This window comes from Grampus griseus (assembly GCF_964374135.1).
Source record: "Grampus griseus genome assembly, chromosome: 5".
Taxonomy (NCBI): Eukaryota; Metazoa; Chordata; class Mammalia; order Artiodactyla; family Delphinidae; genus Grampus; species Grampus griseus.
Window position 1 is genome coordinate 62,683,582 of NC_138998.1, and position 22,289 is coordinate 62,705,870.

The following is a 22,289-nucleotide window of genomic DNA, read 5'->3' on the forward strand; positions in this document are numbered from 1 at the left end:
AACAATAGCAAAGGTCAATAAAACTGAAAGCTGGTTCTTTGAGAAGATTAACAAAATTGATAAACCATTAGCCAGACTCATCAAGAAAAAGAGGGAGAGGACTCAAATCAATAAAATTAGAAATGAAAAAGGAGAAGTTACAACAGACACTGCAGAAATACAAAGCATCCTAAGAGACTACTACAAGCAACTCTATGCCAATAAAATGGACAACCTGGAAGAAATGGACAAATTCCTAGAAAGGTATAACCTTCCAAGACTGAAACAGGAAGAAATAGAAAATATGAACAGACGAATCACAAGTAATGAAATTGAAACTGTGGTTAAAAATCTTCCAACAAGGGCTTCCCTGGTGGCGCAGTGGTTGAGAGTCTGCCTGCCGTTGCAGGGGACACGGGTTCGTGCCCCGGTCTGGGAAGATCCCACATGCCGCGGAGCGGCTGGGCCCGTGAGCCATGGCCACTGAGCCTGCGCATCTGGAGCCTGTGCTCCGCAACGGGAGAGGCCACAACAGTGAGAGGCCCGCGTACCGCAAAAAAAGAAAAAAATCTTCCAACAAACAAAAGTCCAGGACCAGATGGCTTCACAGGTGAATTCTATCAAACATTTAGAGAAGTGCTAACACCCATCCTTCTCAAACTCTTTCAAAAAATTGCAGAGGAAGGAACACTCCCAAACTCATTCTATGAGGCCACCATCACCCTGATACCAAAACCAGACAAAGATACTACAGAAAAAGAAAATTAGAGACCAATATCACTGATGAATATAGATGCAAAATCCTCAACAAAATACTAGCAAACAGAATCCAACAACACATTAAAAGGATCATACACCATGATCAAATGGGATTTATCCCAGTGATGCAATGATTCTTCAATATACGCAAATCAATCAATGTGATACACCATATTAACAAACTGAAGAATAAAAACCATATAATCATCTCAATAGATGCAGAAAAAGCTTTTGACAAAATTCAACACCGATTTATAATAAAAACTCTCCAGAAAGTGGGCATAGAGGGAACCTACCTCAACATAATAAAGGCCATATATGACAAACCCACAGCAAACATCATTCTCAAAGGTGAAAAACTGAAAGCATTTCCTCTAAGAGCAGGAACAAGACAAGGTTTTCTACTCTCACCACTATTATTCAACATAGTTTTGGAAGTCCTAACTATGGCAATCAGAGAAGAAAAAGAAATAAAAGGAATACAAATTGGAAAAGCAGAAGTAAAGCTGTCACTGTTTGCAGATGACATGATACTATACACAGAGAATCCTAAAGATGTCACCAGAAAACTACTAGAGCTAATCAATGAATTTGGTAAAGCTGCAGGATAGAAAATTAATGCACAGAAATCTCTTGCATTCCTATACAATAATGATGAAAAATCTGAAAGAGAAATTAAGGAAACACTCCCATTTATCACTGCAACAAAAAGAATAAAATACCTAGGAATAAACCTACCTAGGGAGACAAAAGACCTGTATGCAGAAAACTATAAGACACTGATGAAAGAAATTAAAGATGATACAAACAGATGGAGAGATATACCATGTTCTTGGATTGAAGACTCAATATTGTGAAAATGACTATATTACCCAAAGCAATCTACAGATCCAATGCAATCCCTATCAAATTACCAGTGGCTTTTTTTTACAGAACTAGAACAAAAAATCATGAAATTTGTATGGGGACACAAAAGACCACGAATAGCCAAAACAGTCTTGAGGGAAAAAAACGGAGATGGAGGAATCAGCCTCCCTGACTTCAGACTATACTACAAAGTTACAGTAATTAAGACAATATGGTACTGACACAAAAACAGAGATATAGATCAATGGAACAGGATAGAAAGCCCAGAGATAAACCCACACACCTATGGTCAACTAATCTATGACAAAGGAGGCAAGGATATACAATGGAGAAAAGGCAGTCTCTTCAATAAGTGGTGCTGGGAAACCTGGACAGCTACATGGGAAAGAATGAAATTAGAACACTCCCTAACACCATACACAAAAATAAAGTTAAAATGGATTAGAGACCTAAATGTAATACCGGACACTATAAAACTCTTAGAGGAAAACATAGGAAGAGCACACTTTGACATAAATCACAGCAAGATCTTTTTTGATCCACCTCCTAGAGTAATGGAAATAAAAACAAAAATAAACAAATGGGACCTAATGAAACTTAAAACTTTTGCAAAGCAAAGGAAACTACAAACAAGACGAAAAGACAACCCTCAGAATGGGAGAAAATATTTGCAAACGAATCAATGGACAAAGGATTAACCTCCAAAATATATAAACAGCTCATGCAGCTCAATATTAAAAAAACAAACAACCCAATCCAAAAATGGGCAGAAGACCTAAATAGACATTTCTTCAAAGAAGACATACAGATGGTGAAGAAGCACATGAAAAGCTGCTCAACATCACTAATTATTAGAGAAATGCAAATCAAAACTACAATGAGGGGCTTCCCTGGTGGCACAGTGGTTGAGAGTCCACCTGCTGATGCAGGGGACGCGGGTTCATGCCCCGGTCCGGGAAGATCCCACATGCTGCGGAGCAGCTGGGCCCATGAGCCATGGCTGCTGGGCCTGTACGTCCGGATCCTGTGCTCTGCAATGGGAGAGGCCACAATGGTGAGAGGCCCGCATACCGCAAAAAAAAAAAAACTACAATGAAGTATCACCTCACACCAGTTAAAATGGGCATCATCAGAAAATCTACAAACAGCAAATGCTTGAGAGGGTGTGGAGAAAAGGGAACCCTCTTGCCCTGTTGGTGGGAATGTAAATTGAGACAGCCACTATGGAGAACAGTATGTAGGTTCTGTAAAAAACTAAAAATAGAATTACCATATGATCCAGCCATCCCACTACTGGGCATATACCAAGAGAAAACCATAATTCAAAAAGACACATGCACCCCAATGTTCATTGCAGCGCTATTTACAACAGCCAGGTTATGGAAGCAACATAAATGCCCATCGACAGATGAATGGATAAAGAAGAAGTGGTACATATATACAATGGAATATTACTCAGCCATAAAAAGGAATAAAATTGGGTCATTTGTTGAGATGTGGATGGGTCTAGAGACTGTCATATAGAGTGAGTAAGTCAGAAAGAGAAAAACAAATATTGTATATTAATGCATATATGTGGAGCCTAGAAAAATGGTACAGATGAACTGGTTTGCAGGGCAGAAATTGAGACACAGTTGTAGAGAACAAATGGATGGACATCAAGCGGGACAAGCGGCGGGGACAGGGGTGGTGGTGGTGTGATGAATTGGGTGATTGGGATTGACATGTATACACTGATGTGTATAAAATTGATGACTAATGAGAACCTGCTGTATAAAAAAATAAATAAAATAAAATTCAAAAAAAAGAAAAGAAGATGAGATATAAAAGGAAGTGCTACTACTTTCTAAATATGATATTACACTAATATGTATAAAATCGATAACTAATAAGAACCTTCTATATAAAAAATAAATAAAATAAAATTTAAAACAAAAAATACTAGATGCCTAATTAAATTTGACAGGGGACGTGTTAACCTTTACCTGTGTGTGTGTTTGCACGTCAAACTCTTGAGCAGTATCTCCAGTGCCTGCCATTCAAATGCTACTCTCAACATGGACTCACCTGTAGGGGAACTGGGTCCAAAAGGGCACAATCCAGAAAAAGCAAGGAGGGTCTAGTACAGTTAAGTACAACAAAAATGGAAGCTTTGGGGGCTGCTTTCTCAAGCTGATAGGTTTATTGGTGTGTCCTTGCTAGTTTAAAGTAAAAGGGCCAAGATGGATGAATTCCTCTTCTGGTTTGGATCTTAATGAAATATTAACGTGGGAGTAGTTAGGAGAGCCAGTCCTGGTTTTGGTCCAACTCCTCTTATTTTTTCATACTGGTCTATATCATTTGGTCCTCCATCTCCATCTCCTGGCGGGTCCAGGCAGGACTATCCACCCCCAAAGCTGAGAATGGAGAGCACAGAGATTTCGTTTTTTCTACTTCATTCATTTATTCAATAAATAGATATTGGAAACTTGCAATGTGCCAGGCACTAGTCTCAGAACACGGTTGGTAAACAGGAATAAAGAGTTTCTCTCTTCAAGGAGAATGTTATTTAGGTTATAGTACAGTTATGAGGAAATAATTACAACAGTCAATGTTGTGGGTTGAATTGTGTCCCCTCCCAAATTCATATGTTGAAGCCCTAAGCCCCAGTACCTCTGAATTGACAGTATTTACAGACAGGACCTTTAAAGAGTCAATTAGGGACTTCCCTGGTGGTGCAGTGGTTAAGAATACGCCTGCCAATGCAGGGCACAAGGATTTGAGTCCTGGTCCGGGAAGATCCCGTGTACTGTGGAGCAGCTAAGCCCATGCGCCACAACTACTGAGCCTGTGAGCCACAACTACGGAGTCTGCGTGCCACAACTACTGAAGCCCACGTGCCTACAGCCCGTGCTCTGCAACAAGAGAAGCCACTGCAATGAGAAGCCCACACACCACAACAAAGAGTAGCTCCAGCTCACTGCAGCTAGAGCAAGCCTGCGTGCAGCAATGAAGACCCAATGCAGCCAAAAATAAATAAATAAATTTATTTAAAACAAAAGAGTTGATTAAGTTAAAGCAAGGCCATGAGAGTGGGCCATAATCTAATTTGAATGGTGTCCTCATAAGAAGAAGGAATTCTGACACAGAGAGAGACACGTGGAGGGGTCACCGCTCCTTCAACCCTTGGGTCCCCTTCTGATGCCTTCCTCTGGCCAGACCCCAACTGAGGGCAAGGGGGCCCACTGATAGAGTCCATACATGTCGGCCTCCCAGGGCACTAGGTAGGATAGAGATGGTGAAGGTGGATTTTGAGGCGCACACACACAAAAAATTCAGGACGGGTATCCAACCAGTTTGATGGAGGATCCCAAATGTCAGTAACCCTGCACAGTACCTGGCATACATCACAGGGCATTCAGTAAATACTTGTAGAGTGGATAAATTGGGCAAGTAATGATCATATCATGAATGGCCTTGAACTCTATAAAAAGAAACGTCTGCAAGTTTTCAACCTTTAAAAAAATATATAGAATAGGAACCTGTCTTGAAAGTAAAATTGTATGAAGAACCTAAAAATGAAGTCTACAACCAGATAAAAGTGGAATTGCTTAGTCTGGGTTGGGGAGTCTGGTGCCCTGCTCACTTGGCCTCCCTGTTGCCTCCAGCTTCCCCCATTCTCTGCGCCCCCACCATGGCTTCTGCTAAGCTACCACTGAGGAGGCTGAGAGAAACCTAGCTTGAAAACCACTCTTGCAAGGCCATGCGGATGCCTCCCAAAGTAGTTACAACAGCAGCGTTACTCTGAGTAACGGGACTCCCTGACCAACTTCTTTTAGTGAACATTCTTCCTGACCCTTCCTGTACTTCTTCTTCCCCAATCCTGCAGGGTGGCTCTGTGGCCAGGGCCATTTTGGAGAGCAAAAAGTATGAGGTGAGAGCACTGGCCAGGGATGTGACTCAACCAAATGGGCAGGTGCTCCGGGACCTTGGGGCCGAGGTGGTAAAAGGCGACCTGAATGACAAAGCATCAGTGGAGACCTTGAAAGGAGCCTTCATGGTGACCAACTTCTGGGACCATTTCAGCAAAGAGAAAGAAGTGGGAACCACCTTTGAGCCCTTTCTTTTTCTCCTCCCTGGCTACTCTGCCCTCCCTGGAAGGCGGTAGGCCTTCAGCCTGGGCAAAAATGTAAGCCTCATCCCAGAACATCTCTCTGGCATTTATGAAATATATGTACTTCAGGTACTTGTTAGAGGTGGATTGTTAGGTGATTGTAAAGTCAGTGTTATGTGACACCTGTCCAAATGTGACCTTGGGGATCTGACAGTGACCGTGTGGTGGAGCCAGCCATTAGAGCCTCTGATTCTCACCATTTGTTTGTAGATGGCACATGAGGGGTGGCAGCAAGAACACTCCACAGATTAAGGTTACTCTGAGAGTGAGATGGGAAGAACAAAAGTGTAATGAATATGTTCACTTCTGGCAGAGAATTGGGGATGAATTAGTAATGGGTACATAGGAAAAGAAGTAAGCAAACAAGCAAATAAGCCCACGGTGATTAACTCCAGGGAAAATGAACATTTGTAGAAAAAGTAAATGTAACCATAGAATATCACATGGCTCAGCTTCAGCTGTGTAAGCACTGATGAATGATGTAGTCCCAAATTGTGATATGCTGAGGATGAAAAAAGGGGAATCATGTTTGTGTATGTGTGTGATGGTCATGGTGGGCTCTGTGTGTGTGTGTGTGTGTGTGTGAGAGAGAGAGAGAGAGAGAGAGAAACTGAGAGAGAGAGAGCTGAAGATGAGGACTCATCTGTCATAGTAGAAATTTGGTAGACGATATCTTAAACTGAGAAAAATCAAGAATTAGCAGTATAAACATATTATTTAGAAATAAAGAAGCAGCTGAAAGAGATGAAAATGGTATTTCTGGAGAGCAGCTATCAGCATGAAGGCGCAGGGAACTTCTTTGTCATTATGAGATCTACTTTCTCCCCCAAGACAGTACTATTTGAAAATTATACATACGTATAAACTAGAAAAATATGAAGATTAGATTTTAAAAATGTAATGGATGGGTTCAGACTCTTTCAGAAATGGTACCATTCAAAAAGTTAAGAGCAGGATGGAACCATTTTTGGTTCCTTTGGCGTCCCATGACCAGTGTCCCTGCGGCAGCTTACTTTGAAAACTTTCTTGGCCCATGGAAGCCAGTGAAAGCCTCTGATGGAGTACTACACCCTGGTAAGTGGAAGGTTGCCGTGAAAGCTAACCAGACACCTGCTGTCCTCCCCTCATTCCTCTCTCCAGTGGATGCATGCCATCTGAGTGCCTACCATGTGCTCAGCCCCGTGTGAAGTGCTGAGAGGGACCCCACATTGCCCTAGACTTCCCAGAGAGCTGGATCTTGGGCTGGAAACACTAAGGATTACACTTGCAGTCTTATCGTGCTGACACCCGTCATATAAGCAGTGAGCCATGTGGCCTCAAGTCTCCGTTTCCTCATGTCTAATGGGGAAGCTGGACGAGATGATTTCTCCTACTAGCTCATCTCTCTGCCCTTCTGCGGCAACAGGGAAAACATTCTCCTCTTGACTTGGGTCCCAGGGTCAGAAATCCCTAGAGGGACCCTGACTCCCGGGGATGGGTTTCCAGCCCTGCCTGCAGAGTCTGATTCCATAAGTCTGGGCTGGGGCCTGGAAGACTGTAGTTTTGACAAGGACTCCTGGTAATTCCAATGCTGGCACTCCCCTGCCCTTTGGGGACATTTTCTTTGCCCATAGTCCAAGGGTGGCTCTGTGGAGTGGAAGGAATATGGGAGAATCAGTGTCAGCAAGTCAGTCTTTCTTCCTTGGCTCATAATTAAGACTCATCAGGGGCATAACTAGTGGCAAAGTAGACCTGAGCTAGAACAAGGAGCACATGCCACACATCACAGACGACTTGGGTAACAGTTCAACAAGTGACAAGATAAATGTATAAAGGTGACATATCTCTTCACCCGCCCTTCTTCCTATGCCCTTACCAGGTTTCAGAAGCCAGCTCACCTGACGTTTCCGAGGTCGTGAACTAGGACATTGTAATCTATGGATTAGATTGGCCCTAGGTGAAGAGGTGATGCCTTAAACTTCTGGTGGTACCCAGACCCATTTGGGGTCTTCACATCTGTAAAACCCAGCCTCAGGTATCCCGGAGCCTCATCCCCTCCACCCCTACCCCCAGAGGAATAACTAACATTTACTAAACACTTACTGGGTGTTTGGTGTCTGTTTTACAGATGGGGAAACTGAGGCACAGATAGATTAACTTTGCCAGATTAACTTTGCCAAGGTCACTAATAAGGCAGAAACAGAACTTGAACTCAGGCAGTATGGCTCCAGAACCATATTCTTTTTATTTTTTATTTTAATTTTCTTGGCTGCGCTGCAAGGCATGCAGGATCTTAGTTCCCCGACCAGGGATGGAATCTGTGCCCCCCTGCAATGGAAGCACAGAGTCCTAACTACTGAACTGCCAAGGAATTCCAGAACCACATTCTTTACTGCTGTCCCTTAGCTGCTTTTAAACTCAGCCCAAGAATCTCAACCTTCAAATAAAAACAAACCTCAAAGTCAGAATAGACTTGACTCTGAGTGCCTCAAAAAACTCGGACTGCTTTTTTATAAATATAAATTACAATTATAATTTAAGCAGAGGAACGAGCAGACATTTTGCCTACCAAGAAATTCAGGCAGGAAGTTAATTTTGCTGCAAAAGACAAACTACGATATTTAGTCCCTGGTTGCTAAGCCTGAAGTCACTTTTATACTGGACTGAAATTCAGAGACCTCGATTCTTGTCCTAGGTTGTTGTTTTCTAACTGGGAGGCACTGGGTGAGTCAATAGACTTAGATTCTTCAGTTCAAAAAATGAGAGTGCTGGAGCTAGATCATGTCCACATTGGGTTCCAGCCTCAGGAGTCTGGGAATCTATGAAAGGCTATATCACACTGCAGGAAGGGCACAGGCTTTGGAGTGACGGATGAGGGTTTGAACCCCCTTCTGCTGCTTACTGGTTGAGCAGCCTCAGGCAAGTACCTGATATTCCTATATTTCAAGGTTGTTTTGAGGATTAAACAAGCCAATATGTTTGCTCATTCATTCATTCAATATATATTTGAGGGCCTACTATGTGCCAGTCACTTACTGGGGAATCAGTAATAAACAGCTCAAAACGGACAAAGCTGAGCCCTCATTAAGCTCATATTCTGGTGGAGGAGTTAGATAATAAACATAATAGATGATAAGTAAAATATATTATATGTTAGAATGAGATAAATAAACATAATAGATAAGTAAAATATATGTTAGAAGGAGATAAATAAACATAATAGATAAGTAAAGTATATTATATGTTAGAAGGTGATAAGTGCAGTAAAAAAATAAGGCAGAGTAAGGTATTTGTGGAGTGCTAGCAGTAAGGGAGTTGTGTGTGAAATTTAAATAAGGTGATTGGTGGGCTTCTTTGAGAAGGTGACATCTGAGCAACGTCTGATGGAGGTAAGTAATGGGCTTTGTGAATATTCAGGGGAAGAGCTTTTCAGGAAGAGAGAACAGCCAGTGTGGCTGGAACAGAGCAAGTTGGGGGGTTGGGGAGAGGGTAGTAGGAGGTGAGGCCAGAGGTAATAGAAGGTCTGGTCCTGTAAGCCATTGGTTTTTCTTCTGAGAGACACAGAGAGCCATTGGAGGGCTCTGGGCAGACATGACATGAGCCAACTTTAGTTTTTACAGAATCACTCTGACTTTTGTGTTGAAAAGAGACTGTGGAAGGGCAAGAGTGGAAACAAGGAGCCCAAATTTGCAATAATCCAAGTCAGAGATGATGGTGGCTTAGACCAGGGTGATAGCAGTGAGGATGGTGAGAAGTGGTCAGATTCTGGACATATTATAAATAGGACTTCAAAAAAAAGGAAAGAATATGGGGTGGGAGAGACACCTCAAGGTTGACTTCAAGATTTTTGACTTGAGAAACTGGAATGATAGAGTTGCCATTAACTGAGATGGGGAAGTCCGTAGGGGGAGTGGGTTGTGCAGGAACTCATTTTGGAGCACCGTGAGTTTCAAATGTCTATTAAACAGTCAAGTAAGGATGTTGAGTAGGAAGTTGGACATATGAGTCAGGAGTTGAGCAGAGATGTCTGGGTTAGAGATAGCAGTCATACTTTTCACACAGGATATGCTTAGTAAATGGTCACTCTCTTTTTTTCTTTAAATCAACACCCAGGCATTACAGTATTTTTCTCCAGCAAACCTTCTCACTGTGCATAGACGGCGGCTACTCAGTGTGCCCATCCCTCTTGTTTAAGTGGTGGGACCTACAAAGAATGTGACGTAATTAGCTATTTTTATCTTTTTTAAAACTAGCACTGCCCATGGGGGATGTACCAATGGATGGTATCTCTGTTGCTGATGTTGGAGAGGTCATCTGCAGCATTTTTAATTTGCCAGAGAAGTTTGTAGGCAAGACCGTGGGTCTCAGTGCAGAGGCACTAACAGTACAGCAATATGCTGATGCTTTGTCCAAGGGTTTGGGGAGAGAAGTCCGAGATGCAGAGGTGAGTTCTTAAGAGATATAAACGTGATCGCAAATGGTCACAGCCCACTAACTTACAAATTCTGGGACACTTCCGACAGATTTGGGCAGGGTTGAGCTTAGGCTGTGGGAAACAATTGAAGAGGATTCCTGTTCCACGAATCTGTCTTCATCTGTTGGTGTATCTGAATTCCACCCTTATGACTTTATCGCTTTGGCTTCAGGTTAATCAGTTTATTAAAGTAAAATTCCTTTTGGGTGGAAAGAACTTAGACTCTGAAGACCGAGGTACAATGTTTCCGTATATGCTGTACCAACTCTCTCCTCCCAGGAGCTCATCACTGATCAGGCCGGTCTGCCAGAGCTGGTCTGCGTGGGGCATGGCACTTAGCCTCTCTGAGCTGCCGCTTCCTCATTCATAAAGTGGGATGAAAGCATCTACCTTGGGACGTTTTCCGAAAATTAGAGAGGATATATTTAAGGGGGTTAGCTTAGTGTTTGGCACGTAGCACGTATACCTCAAGGACCTATTATGTACCTGGTGCTATCTTTTAAAGCGTTTACAACAGAGTTGGGGTGAAAATGGTAATTTTCACATGAAGTCACAGTGATCAGTCCAAAGCAGAACACTGGGGGTGCTTAATTGTGTTACCCATACTCTCTGCGCTATAGGTGGTCAGAGAGGGTAGGAGAAGGCTTCATGGAAGAAGTAGCCTTGAGGTGGTCCTTGAGGGTGGGCAAGACTGTGTATGGGTGGAGGGAGCCATAGAGCTGGCCTGGCTAAATTCTAGAAACAACAGGAATGAACCAGAGGCAGTCTGGGGAAGTAAGCAAATCCTGGCTCTGCCCTTATCTATGTGGGGAATCTTGGCATTTACTTAACCTCTCCAGCCTCCCTTTATTCAGATGTTAAAAAGGTTATTATTGGACTTCCCTGGCAGTCCAGTGGTTAGGGGTCCTCGCTTCCACTGCAGGGGGCACAGGTTCGATCCCTGGTCGGGGAACTAAGGGCCCACAAGCCACGTGGTGTGGCCAAAAATTAAAAAAAAAAAAAGGCTATTACACCTGCCATAGGCTTGTTGTGAGGATGCAACGAGACCCACATGGGAGGGACCTGGCCCTGGGTCTGGCACTTAGTAAGCCTGCAATAACCGATCAGGCTGCAATGGCCACAAGAGACCTTTTATAGAGAAGCGAGGGGAATCGATGATCCTGAGCACTGCCAGCCATTTCTCCAAGCAGGTGTTGATAAGAGGAAGGAGAGAGAACAGCGTTTCTGAGAAGGAAGTATATGTTTGTGCCTGCCAGGCAGAGACACCTTCGCAGCTGAAAGGAAGACCCATACCTTCCCTCAAGCTAGCAGGCATTAACTAACACGGCTCTTTGCCTCTCTCTGCTGCTGTTGTCCCATCTGTGGAGGGGGAGGGTGGTTTGGATGACTACTAAGGCTCTACCCAGCACTAACATCTCTCCAGAGTAGAGACAGTCCCTTTTTCCTTACAGGGGTCCAGCCTGCTTTGGTAAATTAAGATTTATTGGAACACAGCCATACCTTTGTTTATGTATGTCTCTGGCTGGTTTCAGGATACAGTGGTAGAGATGAGTAGTTGTGACAGAGACCATATGGCCGGAAGCCCTAAAATATTTATATCTAGCTCTTCAAGAAAAAGGTTGTTGACCCTTGCTCTAGAATGTTTCCTAGGGTTAGGGATAGAGGGTTGGTTTTTGTTTTCTTCTGCAACTCTTGGGCCCTGAGTCTTGAGGGGGTATCTATATTCTCAGTTCACCTCAGGGACGGGAGCTGTGAGGAGGCTGAGAGATCTTTTGGGGGGAAAACTATTGTAGTTGTTAATCCAGCCATAAAACCACATCTGGGGAGCTCCTAAGAAGGCACCACCCACTCAAAAGATGGACTTGATGAGAAGGTCTGCAAAGTCTCTTATATCCGGGTGCAAATTTACTTTTCAGTGATTGACCCTTCTCCCAGTGCCTTTGAATTCGGGTCTTCTATTCATTTTTGTCTGTGGAGTCTGAACTCTGTAAAGTAGAAGGGGAGGAAGGTGAAGAGTGTGGGCATATGGTGTGTATGTGTTCATTCTCAGAGGACCGGGTAGACATTGTTTGGGAAGGCTCAGGTCTGTCCAAGAATCTCTCAGTTACATACCTGGTTTCTGACTGATTTTGGTACATCAAGCTATTTCACAATGCAGCAGAAACTTCTCTGGCACCCAAAGTTTTAGGGGATTGGAGGCTGGAAGTTCTACAGAATGGTTAATGCTGTTCTTAGTAACTAGTTTGACTTGAAGCCGCTGCCCACTGGTCTGGAGTGGGAAAATGCTTACAGGCTATGCTACTCTGGCGGAGGATGCATGTGGCCACAAGGTGGCGCCCCAGCCTTGGCAGTCTGACTTTTCCCCAGTCTGATCAGAAGAAGGCTGTTTGCCTAATTATTTCAGTGACTACTCCCCTCTCCCCCAGAACAAACTCCCACCGGGAACTCTGATCTGGCTGAAACTGCCTGTCTAGCCCCAAAAGGAACACGGTTCTCTCAGAAAGTGAGACACAACAGAACACATCTCTTTCCTTCAAAGATCTGCAGAAAAGTTTCCCTTATTTTACTGAGGGATATTAGTTACCAAAGTTACAGGATGAGAGAGTAACTCAAGGAGACAGACATTTTAGAAGTCACCTTCCATGCTTTTCTTATAGCCTTCTATTTCCAGACTCACTAAAACTTAAATTTTTTTTCTGATTTCAAAAATTACAAATGCTTATTGAAGAAAATACACAAAATTATAAAAAAGAATATAAAAATCATATTGTTTAATCTATCAGAGATAGTAACTGTTAAGATTTACACATTTTCTTCTAGTCTTTTTCCAGTATATATGTAATAAAATTAAAACAACACGATATGTACAATTTTGTAACCAGCTTTTTCACTTGACATTATATTATGAGCATTTTTCTATTTTGTTAAACTTCTTCAAAAATATTAATTTTAGTAACTGCATAATATTTTTAGAGTAGATGTACCATAACTTATTTTACCATTCCTCTGTTTCTGGAGCTGCAGGTTGGTCTTGGTTTTTCATTATTATAAATAGCATATGACGATCATTGTTTTATATGACTTTGCGTCTGTCACATTTCTCTAAGGCCAGGTGGAATAGCGAGATTAGAGTTTATCTCTGGGGGCTAAAGAGAGATTATACTGGATCCAATAGTTAGAAATGGTCTTAGCAGGAATTCCCTGACTGTCCAGTGGTTAGGGCTCTGCGCTTCCACTGTGGGGGGCATGGGTTCGATCCCTTTGGGGAACTAAGATCCTGCATGCCACGTGGTACAGCCAAAAAAAAAAAAAAGAAATGGTCTTAGCTGATTGATTCAGGCAGCAGAACTATTGCTCTATTTAGTGTCAGAAGGGACTCAAGGGGTGGGTTTTGTGGAGGGTGATAGAAGGTGGGTGTGTGATGGGCAGCATTTGTTGTGTCCGGCCCTGGCTGAGGCTGGGATGGCTGAAGTCGAGATGCTCATTTCCAATCAAGGCAGGGAGTGGTGATGGAAGGGACATGGGTCAGGAGGGAAGGATGGAGAGCCCGGTGCTTTGATGCTGCATGCAGGGCCGGATGGGTAGAAGATCTCAGAGGGCTGCTGAGGGAATCCCAGGAGAAAATGTATATGAAAGCTGGTCAGATGAAGGGGCTACAGATCCATAATACCTTATCCCAAGTGCTTGGGGTCAGAAACAATTCCACTTTCAGAATCTTTCAGCTTTTAGATAGGTTATATCTATGTATATTATATAACATCAACATCAGGGGCTGGGGCAGGACCCTATAATCAAACACATCAATATCTCTGCAGACAAAGACATGACTATTTCCACTAAATGGGATAATTAAAGACCATAAATAACTTCCCATAAGTTCAGATCAGGTTTTGCCACCCAATCAGTTCAGAAAAGTCAGTATGTTGCCAAACTGCTTATGAAAAAGCTTCCGTGTTTCTTGGGACTTGGAGTTAGGCTAAAGAACTGTGCACCTGTATCATCATGAAAGTGAATAATTTCTTCTCAAACTGTTTTAAATGAGGGCAATGACATTTCCCGTTTTTTCTTTTCTTCTTTTTTATTTTACTTGTTCTTAAAAGATCACCCTGGAAGCTTACGAGAAGCTAGACTTTCCTGCAGCGAAGGAAATGGCCAAGATGTGTCATTTCTATCAAATGAAGCCAGACTGTGATAGCAAGCTCACCCACCGACTGAACCACAAAGTCAAAAGCTTCAGCCAGTTCATCTCAAAGAACCAGTCAGCCTTGAAGGGCATTTACGCTGTTCACACAGGCCCCTGAGCAAACAATGTCCTTCCTCCCAGATCCTGGTCCTCTTTATGGCACAACATCTATGTTTACAGAACAGATAGGTTAGAATACAATGGTTTACACCCCCAAAGGCTTCCCTGGCGGGGAACACTGCAGAGCTGATCTGACATAGTAATTTGACCCACATATAACTTTCCAGCTACTTATAAGCATGGTACACCTGTTAGGTTAAATGAGAAGCCCGCAGCCTGTCACCTTTTGTAGCTCTCTCCCCAACAGCCCATTGCCTCAGAAGGCTCTGGCTTGAGGAACTTGGAGCTTCTTCCCTAACATGAATCAGTGGGGATGGGGGCACTCAGCTTTCTCCTGCATAAGTGATCCTGAGGCCTGTCTCTGGAACTGCCCTAGGCAACTCCTAGGACTTGTTCAGATGCATTGTCACATTCTCAGTGAAGTTTTAAGTGATTTTAATTTCTTAAAATAAAAATCTTTGTAGAGTTTTCTGGGGAACATGGTGTTCAATGAACTGCACGAGTGTTGGAAACTGAAATTCAGTTTTGCTTCAAAGTTAGAAGCTCATTTCTGATTCATTCATTAAATCATCATTCAATTACTCATCTTTTCATTCACCTACCCCTCATTTATCCATTTCACAAACTTTCTTTTTAGCACCTCTGCTTCTGTGTGTTTTCTTATTGGCGTGGTCCACCCTCCAAAGGCCGCCATGGCTCCTTTTCACTTTGTGTTCGGCTTTGTGTCACGCCAGGGCAAGAGGGGCTATTGCGCTACTTAGCTACAAGTGAAGCCCAGAGGCTCTACCGTGGGTAAAGGCCAGGAGCTTGAGGCAGTGTCTGGGGAACGGTAGGGAAGTGGAAAGAGAAGGTGATGGAAGGGCTCCCATAGTATCTTTGTATATCTCTGGCTTAGCATTTTCTACCCCATACTGTAATTGCCTTGTTTACTTATTTTCCTCTTGGCTGTGAGAGACTTGCCCCCCTCTTTATCCCAGTGCCTGGCACATGATAGGTGATCAATAAATGTTGATTGACTAAATGAGTGAATAAAGTTATTGATCATACCGTTTCAAGAAGAGGGAAATAAACAGGTGCATGGGTTGGAGAGTGGTGAGAACCACCAACTGATACTGAAAGGGCAAGAGGCTGTCCACTTTTGGGCGAGGGGGTGAGTCCCTACTACTCTGGGGCAGGCAGTGGATGGGGCTGGCCGTGGCTGAGCAATGACAGGGTGGCAGAGCCTGTGTGAGAGGACACAGTGGCCTGGGACCTGGCTCAGAGGGGAGGCTCAGCAATGCCAAACATCAGCCTTTTTGTCTCTTAAGGTATCAAGTGGTATTTGTTGAATGAATGATGTTGAGGTGATTGCAGACAAATTTGGTCCTTGAGGGGAAATTACTGTCAGTTTGAGGACCACACTCCTTTCCAAAAGGCACTCTCCTCATCCCCCGACTCTATCTGGCTCAAGCTCTCAACCCTGGGAAACGGGTCTGGATAAATTTCTAAAACGGGAAAAGAAAAACAAAACCCTAAACTAAAAATAGGTGGTTTATTACTCTTCTGGGTGGGCCAGGCAGGAAGAATGGCTACTGTTTCCTAAATAAACCTCAGCATCCCCTAAATGGGCCTGCCTGTAGGCCTGCGCATCCCCTGGCCCCCTTGTATGTTCACTGGGTGGCAGGTTGGTTCTTTCAGCCTTTGGGACAAGGCTGGGGTAGCCCTGGGACAGCCCCACTATTGTTCCTGGAAAGCACAAGAAACCCTTCCTGGGTTTAGAAGAGAACTTTAGAAGCAGCCGATCTGAAATGAGTGCATTTTAGGGGCCTAGTTTGCATCTCCATCTCACACAACCAATAAGGGGAAAAGAGCTGTTAAAGTTGGTCTAAAACATTTTAACATTTTTAAAGAAAAGACGGGGGACTCCACCACTGCCCTCTCTTTTCTCCCCCTACAATCTCCAGGCCTAGGGAGAGAAAAGCTTCCCTTCCGAGTTGCTCAGGGTAGAGACCTGGGGACCCACAAGAAGCACAGCAGGTGGAAATGGGCTGTGCGCCACAGGGAATGCAATCACCCTCTGTGGTCCAGGGAATGGGTTGGGTGGGGGTGAGGGTGGAGATGACAGAACAGAAGGGATGCAGAAGGAGGTATCTCTCTCTGATTCTAGAAATGTTCCTAGAAACGTTAGCTATGAAGTCAGAGGATGCTGAATTTGATTCCTGTCTGTGCCACTGACTAGTTGTGTGAATTTGGGCAAGTGTCTTGACTTCTCTGGATTTCAGTTTCCCCATCCTCGCAAGGTGTGCTGGGAGGGCTACAAGAGTAAAAGTGTAAAAAGCACTTTGGACAGTCTTTAGCAGATAAAAAGTACTCAGTAAACAGTAGCTATAATTATTATTGAGAATAACTCCTGCCTTCGCCTCCTTCGTATATCACCCTGAGTTCTGAGGTGCTCACAAGATGCTCTGGGTCTCCCCCTGACCTGCCACCCACCCGTGGCTTCCTGGACGGCAGGTTCATCTCGCCCTCTGCCAGGGGTCTGGTCCCTGCCATCTCCCTTTGCCCACCACTAGATGGCAGGACGAGCCTAGCATCTAGCATGAGAAAGGGTCGCTGCAACCTCATCCACCGGGATTTCTCCAGAGGCCTTTTTTTTTTTTTTTTTTGAGGCAAGGAATAACAACTTTATTCAGAAAGCCGGCAGACCGAGAAGATGGCAGACTAAAGTCTCCAAAAAACCATCTTTCCAGGGGCCTTCTTTGGGAACAAGTCTCCAGGAGACAGTTATATGGTGCATATTACAGCCCTTCAGCCTTTCTCAGGATCTCTCAGTCACCCTCCACCGTCATTTCAACAAACAAGTGCTGGGCACCTTTCCTGAGCCTGGCATTGTGGGATTGAGGGCCTTCTCTGTGCCTGATGTGGGATTAACAAAAGGAAAGGAAGAGCCAACGTATTATCCAGAGGCTCCAGCACTGGGACCACAAAGGGTCCCCTCAGGCCGAGGGTGAGTTTTCTATGGAAAGGGGGCCCCAGGTCCCCAGCCCAGGAGCACAGAGCTCCGCTTCGGACTGGTAGCGAGCGGGCGGAGCCTGGGGACAGCGCTCCCGCCCCCGGCTTCTCCACCCGCCTCCTTTCTCCCGCCCAGGGGACACTTCAGACTCTGATGTCCCACCAAACTGCACAAAGAGCAGAGACAATTCCCCAAAAGGAATTCGGGGCCTGCTGGGCCAAACACTGTGCACTCTCCAAAGCAGCTGTTCCGCGGCAACCGAGCCAACTCCTGGACTCGTCGCAGAAGTGAACAGGAAGGCAAGAGCATAAACTTTAAGACACCCCAGAATATAAGTTAGAGTATTTCTGAAGGGCTACTCAGCTAACTGTTGCAAGAGGACTAAAAACGTGCACACCCTTTAACTTGGCAGTACTTCTAGGAAGCTATTTTAAGTAAATAAACACAAATATTGATAAAAATAAAATTTCCAGGATTTTATATGGAAGTGTTGCTACTCATGAGAGTAAAAAAATGGAAATAACCTAAATGTTCAGCATTAAAGGAATGGATAACTAAATTACTGAATCGTTTTAAAGTTCCCTTAAATTTTAAATTCTTTAAAACTAGAATTTGTAAGTAATTTTACTGAAAAAATCTTATTATGTTTCAAGTGAAAAATGTTGGATGTAAAATAACATTGTATCTAGATTAATTAAAATTGTGTAAAGTACACAAGTACATAGGAAAATATTGAGAGGAAAACCACCAAGATGTTAAAAGTGGTTTTCATTGAATGGTGAGATTTTGGTTGGCTTCTACTTTCTCCTTTTATGTTTCCCCTTTCCTCCAGGTTTCCATAATAAAAATGTTAATTAGATATTGAAATTTTATGTAAAGAAATTACTTTTAAAGTTTAACAAATACCATAGATGATCTTAACTCTTCCTCATGTTTTGGCAACTATAATAATTGTTATTTACTATGTGCCAGCCACTATGCTAGGAGCTCTATGTACATACTTTCACTAAATCTTTGTACCAACACTCTAAACAAGATTATCTTCTTATTTGACAGATAAAGGAACATACTTCAGAGGGTTTAGGTAATTTGCCCAAAGTCACACTATTACTAGGTGGCAGAGTCAGGATTTAAATTCAAGTCTGTGTGTCTGCAAAGTCTGTGAGCTTTCCACCATATCAGAACTTTGATCAATGCAATTCTCAACTTATGAAAGGACTGGGTCATCAAATTCATTCAGAGTTCAGTTGTTTGGAATTTGGGACATATTTTTCTCTTAGAAACTCTGTAGAAATGCTAACCTGCAACACTGTGTAAAGATCAACCCTCCAACACTGGTGAAACTACATCTGCTCATATGCTGTGAAGACACAACTTTCAATAAGGTGTTTCTTGCTAACCCTTTCTCCCAGGTGTACACCCGAGAGAATATCGAAACTAATATCAGAGTGAGGATAAGGCAGTACTTGGGGAAGTCATGAAAAGGGTATCTCAAAAGTGGGCTTCCCTGGTGGCGCAGTGGTTGAGAGTTCGCCTGCCGATGCAGGGGACACGGGTTCGTGCCCCGGTCCGGGAAGATCCCACGTGCCGCGGAGCGGCTGGGCCCGTGAGCCATGGCCGCTGAGCCTGCGCGTCCGGAGCCTGTGCTCCGCAACGGGAGAGGCCACAACAGTGAGAGGCCCGCGTACCACAAAAAAAAAAAAAAAAAGTGTATGTGTGTAGGGGATTCCCTGGCAGTCCAGTGGTTAGGACTCTGTGCTTCCACTGCAGGGGCACAGATTTGATCCCCGGTCAGGGAACTATATGATCCTGCATGGCACACGGCGTGTCCAAAAAAAAAAAAAGTGTATGTGTGCAGAAAGAGAAAGCAGAGTCAAGGTATGACCTGGGGTACAGGCAAAAGCCATGAGGTCTGAATGGCTGACTGTGTGAAGGCATCCAGGATAGGTTTGGTGGGCTTGAGTATGGAAGCCCAGCATGGAAACCTAGGGAGCCCCCAGGAGGTCTTGTGGGCATCAAATCCAAATGTTTCCAAGAGCCAGTCAGGTAAATTTATGAAGCAGCCGGATGTACCACAATACGGGATGGTGGAAACCATGGCAGTGAGAGCCTGCATGACTCAACTACAGGCATTAAGAATAGAATTCAGCAGAAACACAGTGCCACCGAACATCAGTTGCCTCAGCTGTTCCTAACATGATGGTTTTCTGACTTTAGGGTTTAACAGCTGAATCTTCCCATTTTGTGGAAGGAGAGGTACCAGGTGAGGCTGTAAGGACAGCAGGTAGAGGGCTTGATCATGAGAGGAAGGGGCAAGAACAAGACTCCGAAGTCCCCTGCTTTGGCAATGGGGAAAATGTCAGGCGAGGGCTGCGGGGGTCAGGGAGCTTCTTGGCAGCAGCTGGTCCTATTTGTGTGTCATTACAAATGAATCATTCCCTTATTGCTTCCAGCAAAAGTTTGGCCGTGGGGGAAGAGAAAGAAGAAAGGAATCAACGTTTGTTGAGAGCCACACTGTTTCATAATCATCATCTCATTTAAGCCTTATTATCTCCCTGAAAAGTTGGTGTACGTGGCAAAGACTTGCTAGATGTTTATCAAACCTGTCTCCTCATCTTCCTGGGCACAAGTGTTCTTTGTAATTCATTGCAGCCATGTGATATAGACTGTGATATAGACACTAGCCCGTGAGTGGAAGTGATGTGGGACATTTCTAGGCCCAGCAGAAAACTCTTCCGCTTGCCACTGTCCTACATCATCTCCCTCCTACCTTTGGACTGACATCTACAAGCCTGGTGACCTTGAAAGCCATGTTTAGAAAATGGTGAAGTCGGACAAAGAAAGGACCCAGTCACCTATCTCCCCTCTTAGAGGAGAGCAGCCCACAGATCAAGGAACATCTGTTCTAGACTTTAGGCGCATCAGAAATAAACTTCCATAACGTTAGAGCCAATTAACTCTGTGTGTGTGTTTATCACAGCTGCTAGCATTGCTTTAACCAATATGGCATTTTTAATGCCCGTTTTATAGAGAAGGAAACCTAAGCTCAGAGAAGTAATTTGCCCAAGGTCACACAACTGAAAATGAAAGAAATTGAACCCAGGTTTATCCAGTTCCCAAGCCCAGGCTCTTTTTATAACAACATATTGCTTCCAAGGGAACCAATAAACAGTGTAGTCCTAATTTGTGATTTCATATCTTATTTTAACCAGGCCGCCCACCCCCAAATCTGATGGGTGCCTCCAAAATGAAAGCAAGTGGGATGAAAGAGAGTAATGAATGACTCACCAGAATCTTGTTCTAACATCAAGTTGCAGGCAGGGGAAAGGCACAGGCAGCTCCCAGGTCTTTCTCCCGAGAGCCAGGTGGGGCTGCTGGCAGAGCAGCGTGGGGCCTGACAATTCTGGGGAAGTTTTTCCATTCCCAGTAGCACTCTTGCTTGGTCCCCTTGTTCATTAACATCTGTGTCCCTCCAATTTGGGCCCTGGCTTGAACTCTGTGAACTGCTCAAAGAGGCTCTTGCTACCTCTTTGTTCAAACAGACAATGGTTGCAGTGACAAAGAGGAAAATCAGATGCAGGTGAAAGTTTATTTTTAACATTTCCAAGGCCAAATGGGGATTTAACATGAAAATCAGAGCCCTCACTTCCGCCAGCTCTCTCCCAAAGTGGCTTGGGTGCTTTTGGCTGGCTGGGACTCCAACATGCTTGGATATTTTCCAAGCAAGTGCACCATTGATGAGGTAGACAGTTCAGTCTTTTCTGGGGCCTTCGTTTGACCAGAAATAGACATTTGTTTGGAGATGGTGTTCAACTTGGGCTGACAGAATGTGATAAGCCTAGGAAGGAAGGCATGCTGCTCTGGCCACCCAAATATGTGAGGTTTCTTTACATTTTAGTCAAGTCAGGCTGAAGCCTGAAAAAATGTGTAATAAAGTGAAAATTCTTGGAAATCCCTAGGTGTAAAGCTCCCTTGGGGACTTCCCTGGTGGCGCAGTGGTTAAGAATCCGCCTGCCAATGCAGGGGACACGGGTTCGAGCCCTGGTCCTGGTCCCACATGCCGCGGAGCAACTAAGCCCGTGCACCACAACTACTGAGCCTGTGCTCTAGAGCTCACGAGCCACAACTACTGAAGCCCATGAGCCACAACTACTGAGCCCGCAAGCCACAACTACTGAAGCCTGCACTCCTAGAGCCTGTGCTCCGCAACAAGAGAAGCCACCGCAATGAGAAGCCCGCGCACCACAATGAAGAGTAGCCCCCACTCGCCGCAACTAGAGAAAGCCCACGTGCAGCAACAGAGACCCAATGCAGCCATAAACAAATAAATATATTGAAAAAAAAAGTCAGACCTTTGCCCTTCAGTGCCCCTCAAGAATGAGGAGCAGTAGCAAGGAAAGGGGGGATTTTATTGCCAGAGCTTCTCCAGGTCTTTGCTCAAAAAAAAAAAAAAAAAAAGAAAAGCTCCTTTGGGAGTGGGCCCCTAGTTCATCCCTCCTCTGTGGATCCCCTAGAGGCCTGCAGATAACAGAGGCTGGGAGGTTCCTGTGAGAAACATCGAGGACCACCAGGAGTAGGTCTTCAGGGAGCACCTACATGGAGCAAAGTACTTGACTATGTTACCTCCTCATCATATCATCTTGGGAGGTTAGAGTCATTATCAGCTGTGGGGGTTTTTTTTGGGTTTTTTTTGGCGGTACGTGGGCCTTTCGCTGTTGTGGCCTCTCCCGTTGCGGAGCACAGGCTCCGGACGTGCAGGCTCAGCGGCCATGGCTCGCGGGCC

General features: G+C 44.3%; 1 protein-coding gene across 1 annotated transcript; it reads left to right on the top strand.

Moving 5' to 3' along the window:
• Positions 1-5,347: 5,347 nt before the first annotated feature.
• On the top strand, positions 5,348-14,512 carry LOC309823127 (nmrA-like family domain-containing protein 1; the record flags this gene model as incomplete). Its single annotated transcript, XM_082655294.1, has 5 exons — positions 5,348-5,365; positions 5,474-5,683; positions 6,673-6,819; positions 9,975-10,181; positions 14,312-14,512. The coding sequence occupies 5 exons, from the start codon at positions 5,348-5,350 to the stop codon at positions 14,510-14,512; spliced, it is 783 nt and encodes a 260-aa protein (XP_082511420.1).
• Between the last annotated feature and the right edge of the window lie 7,777 nt (positions 14,513-22,289).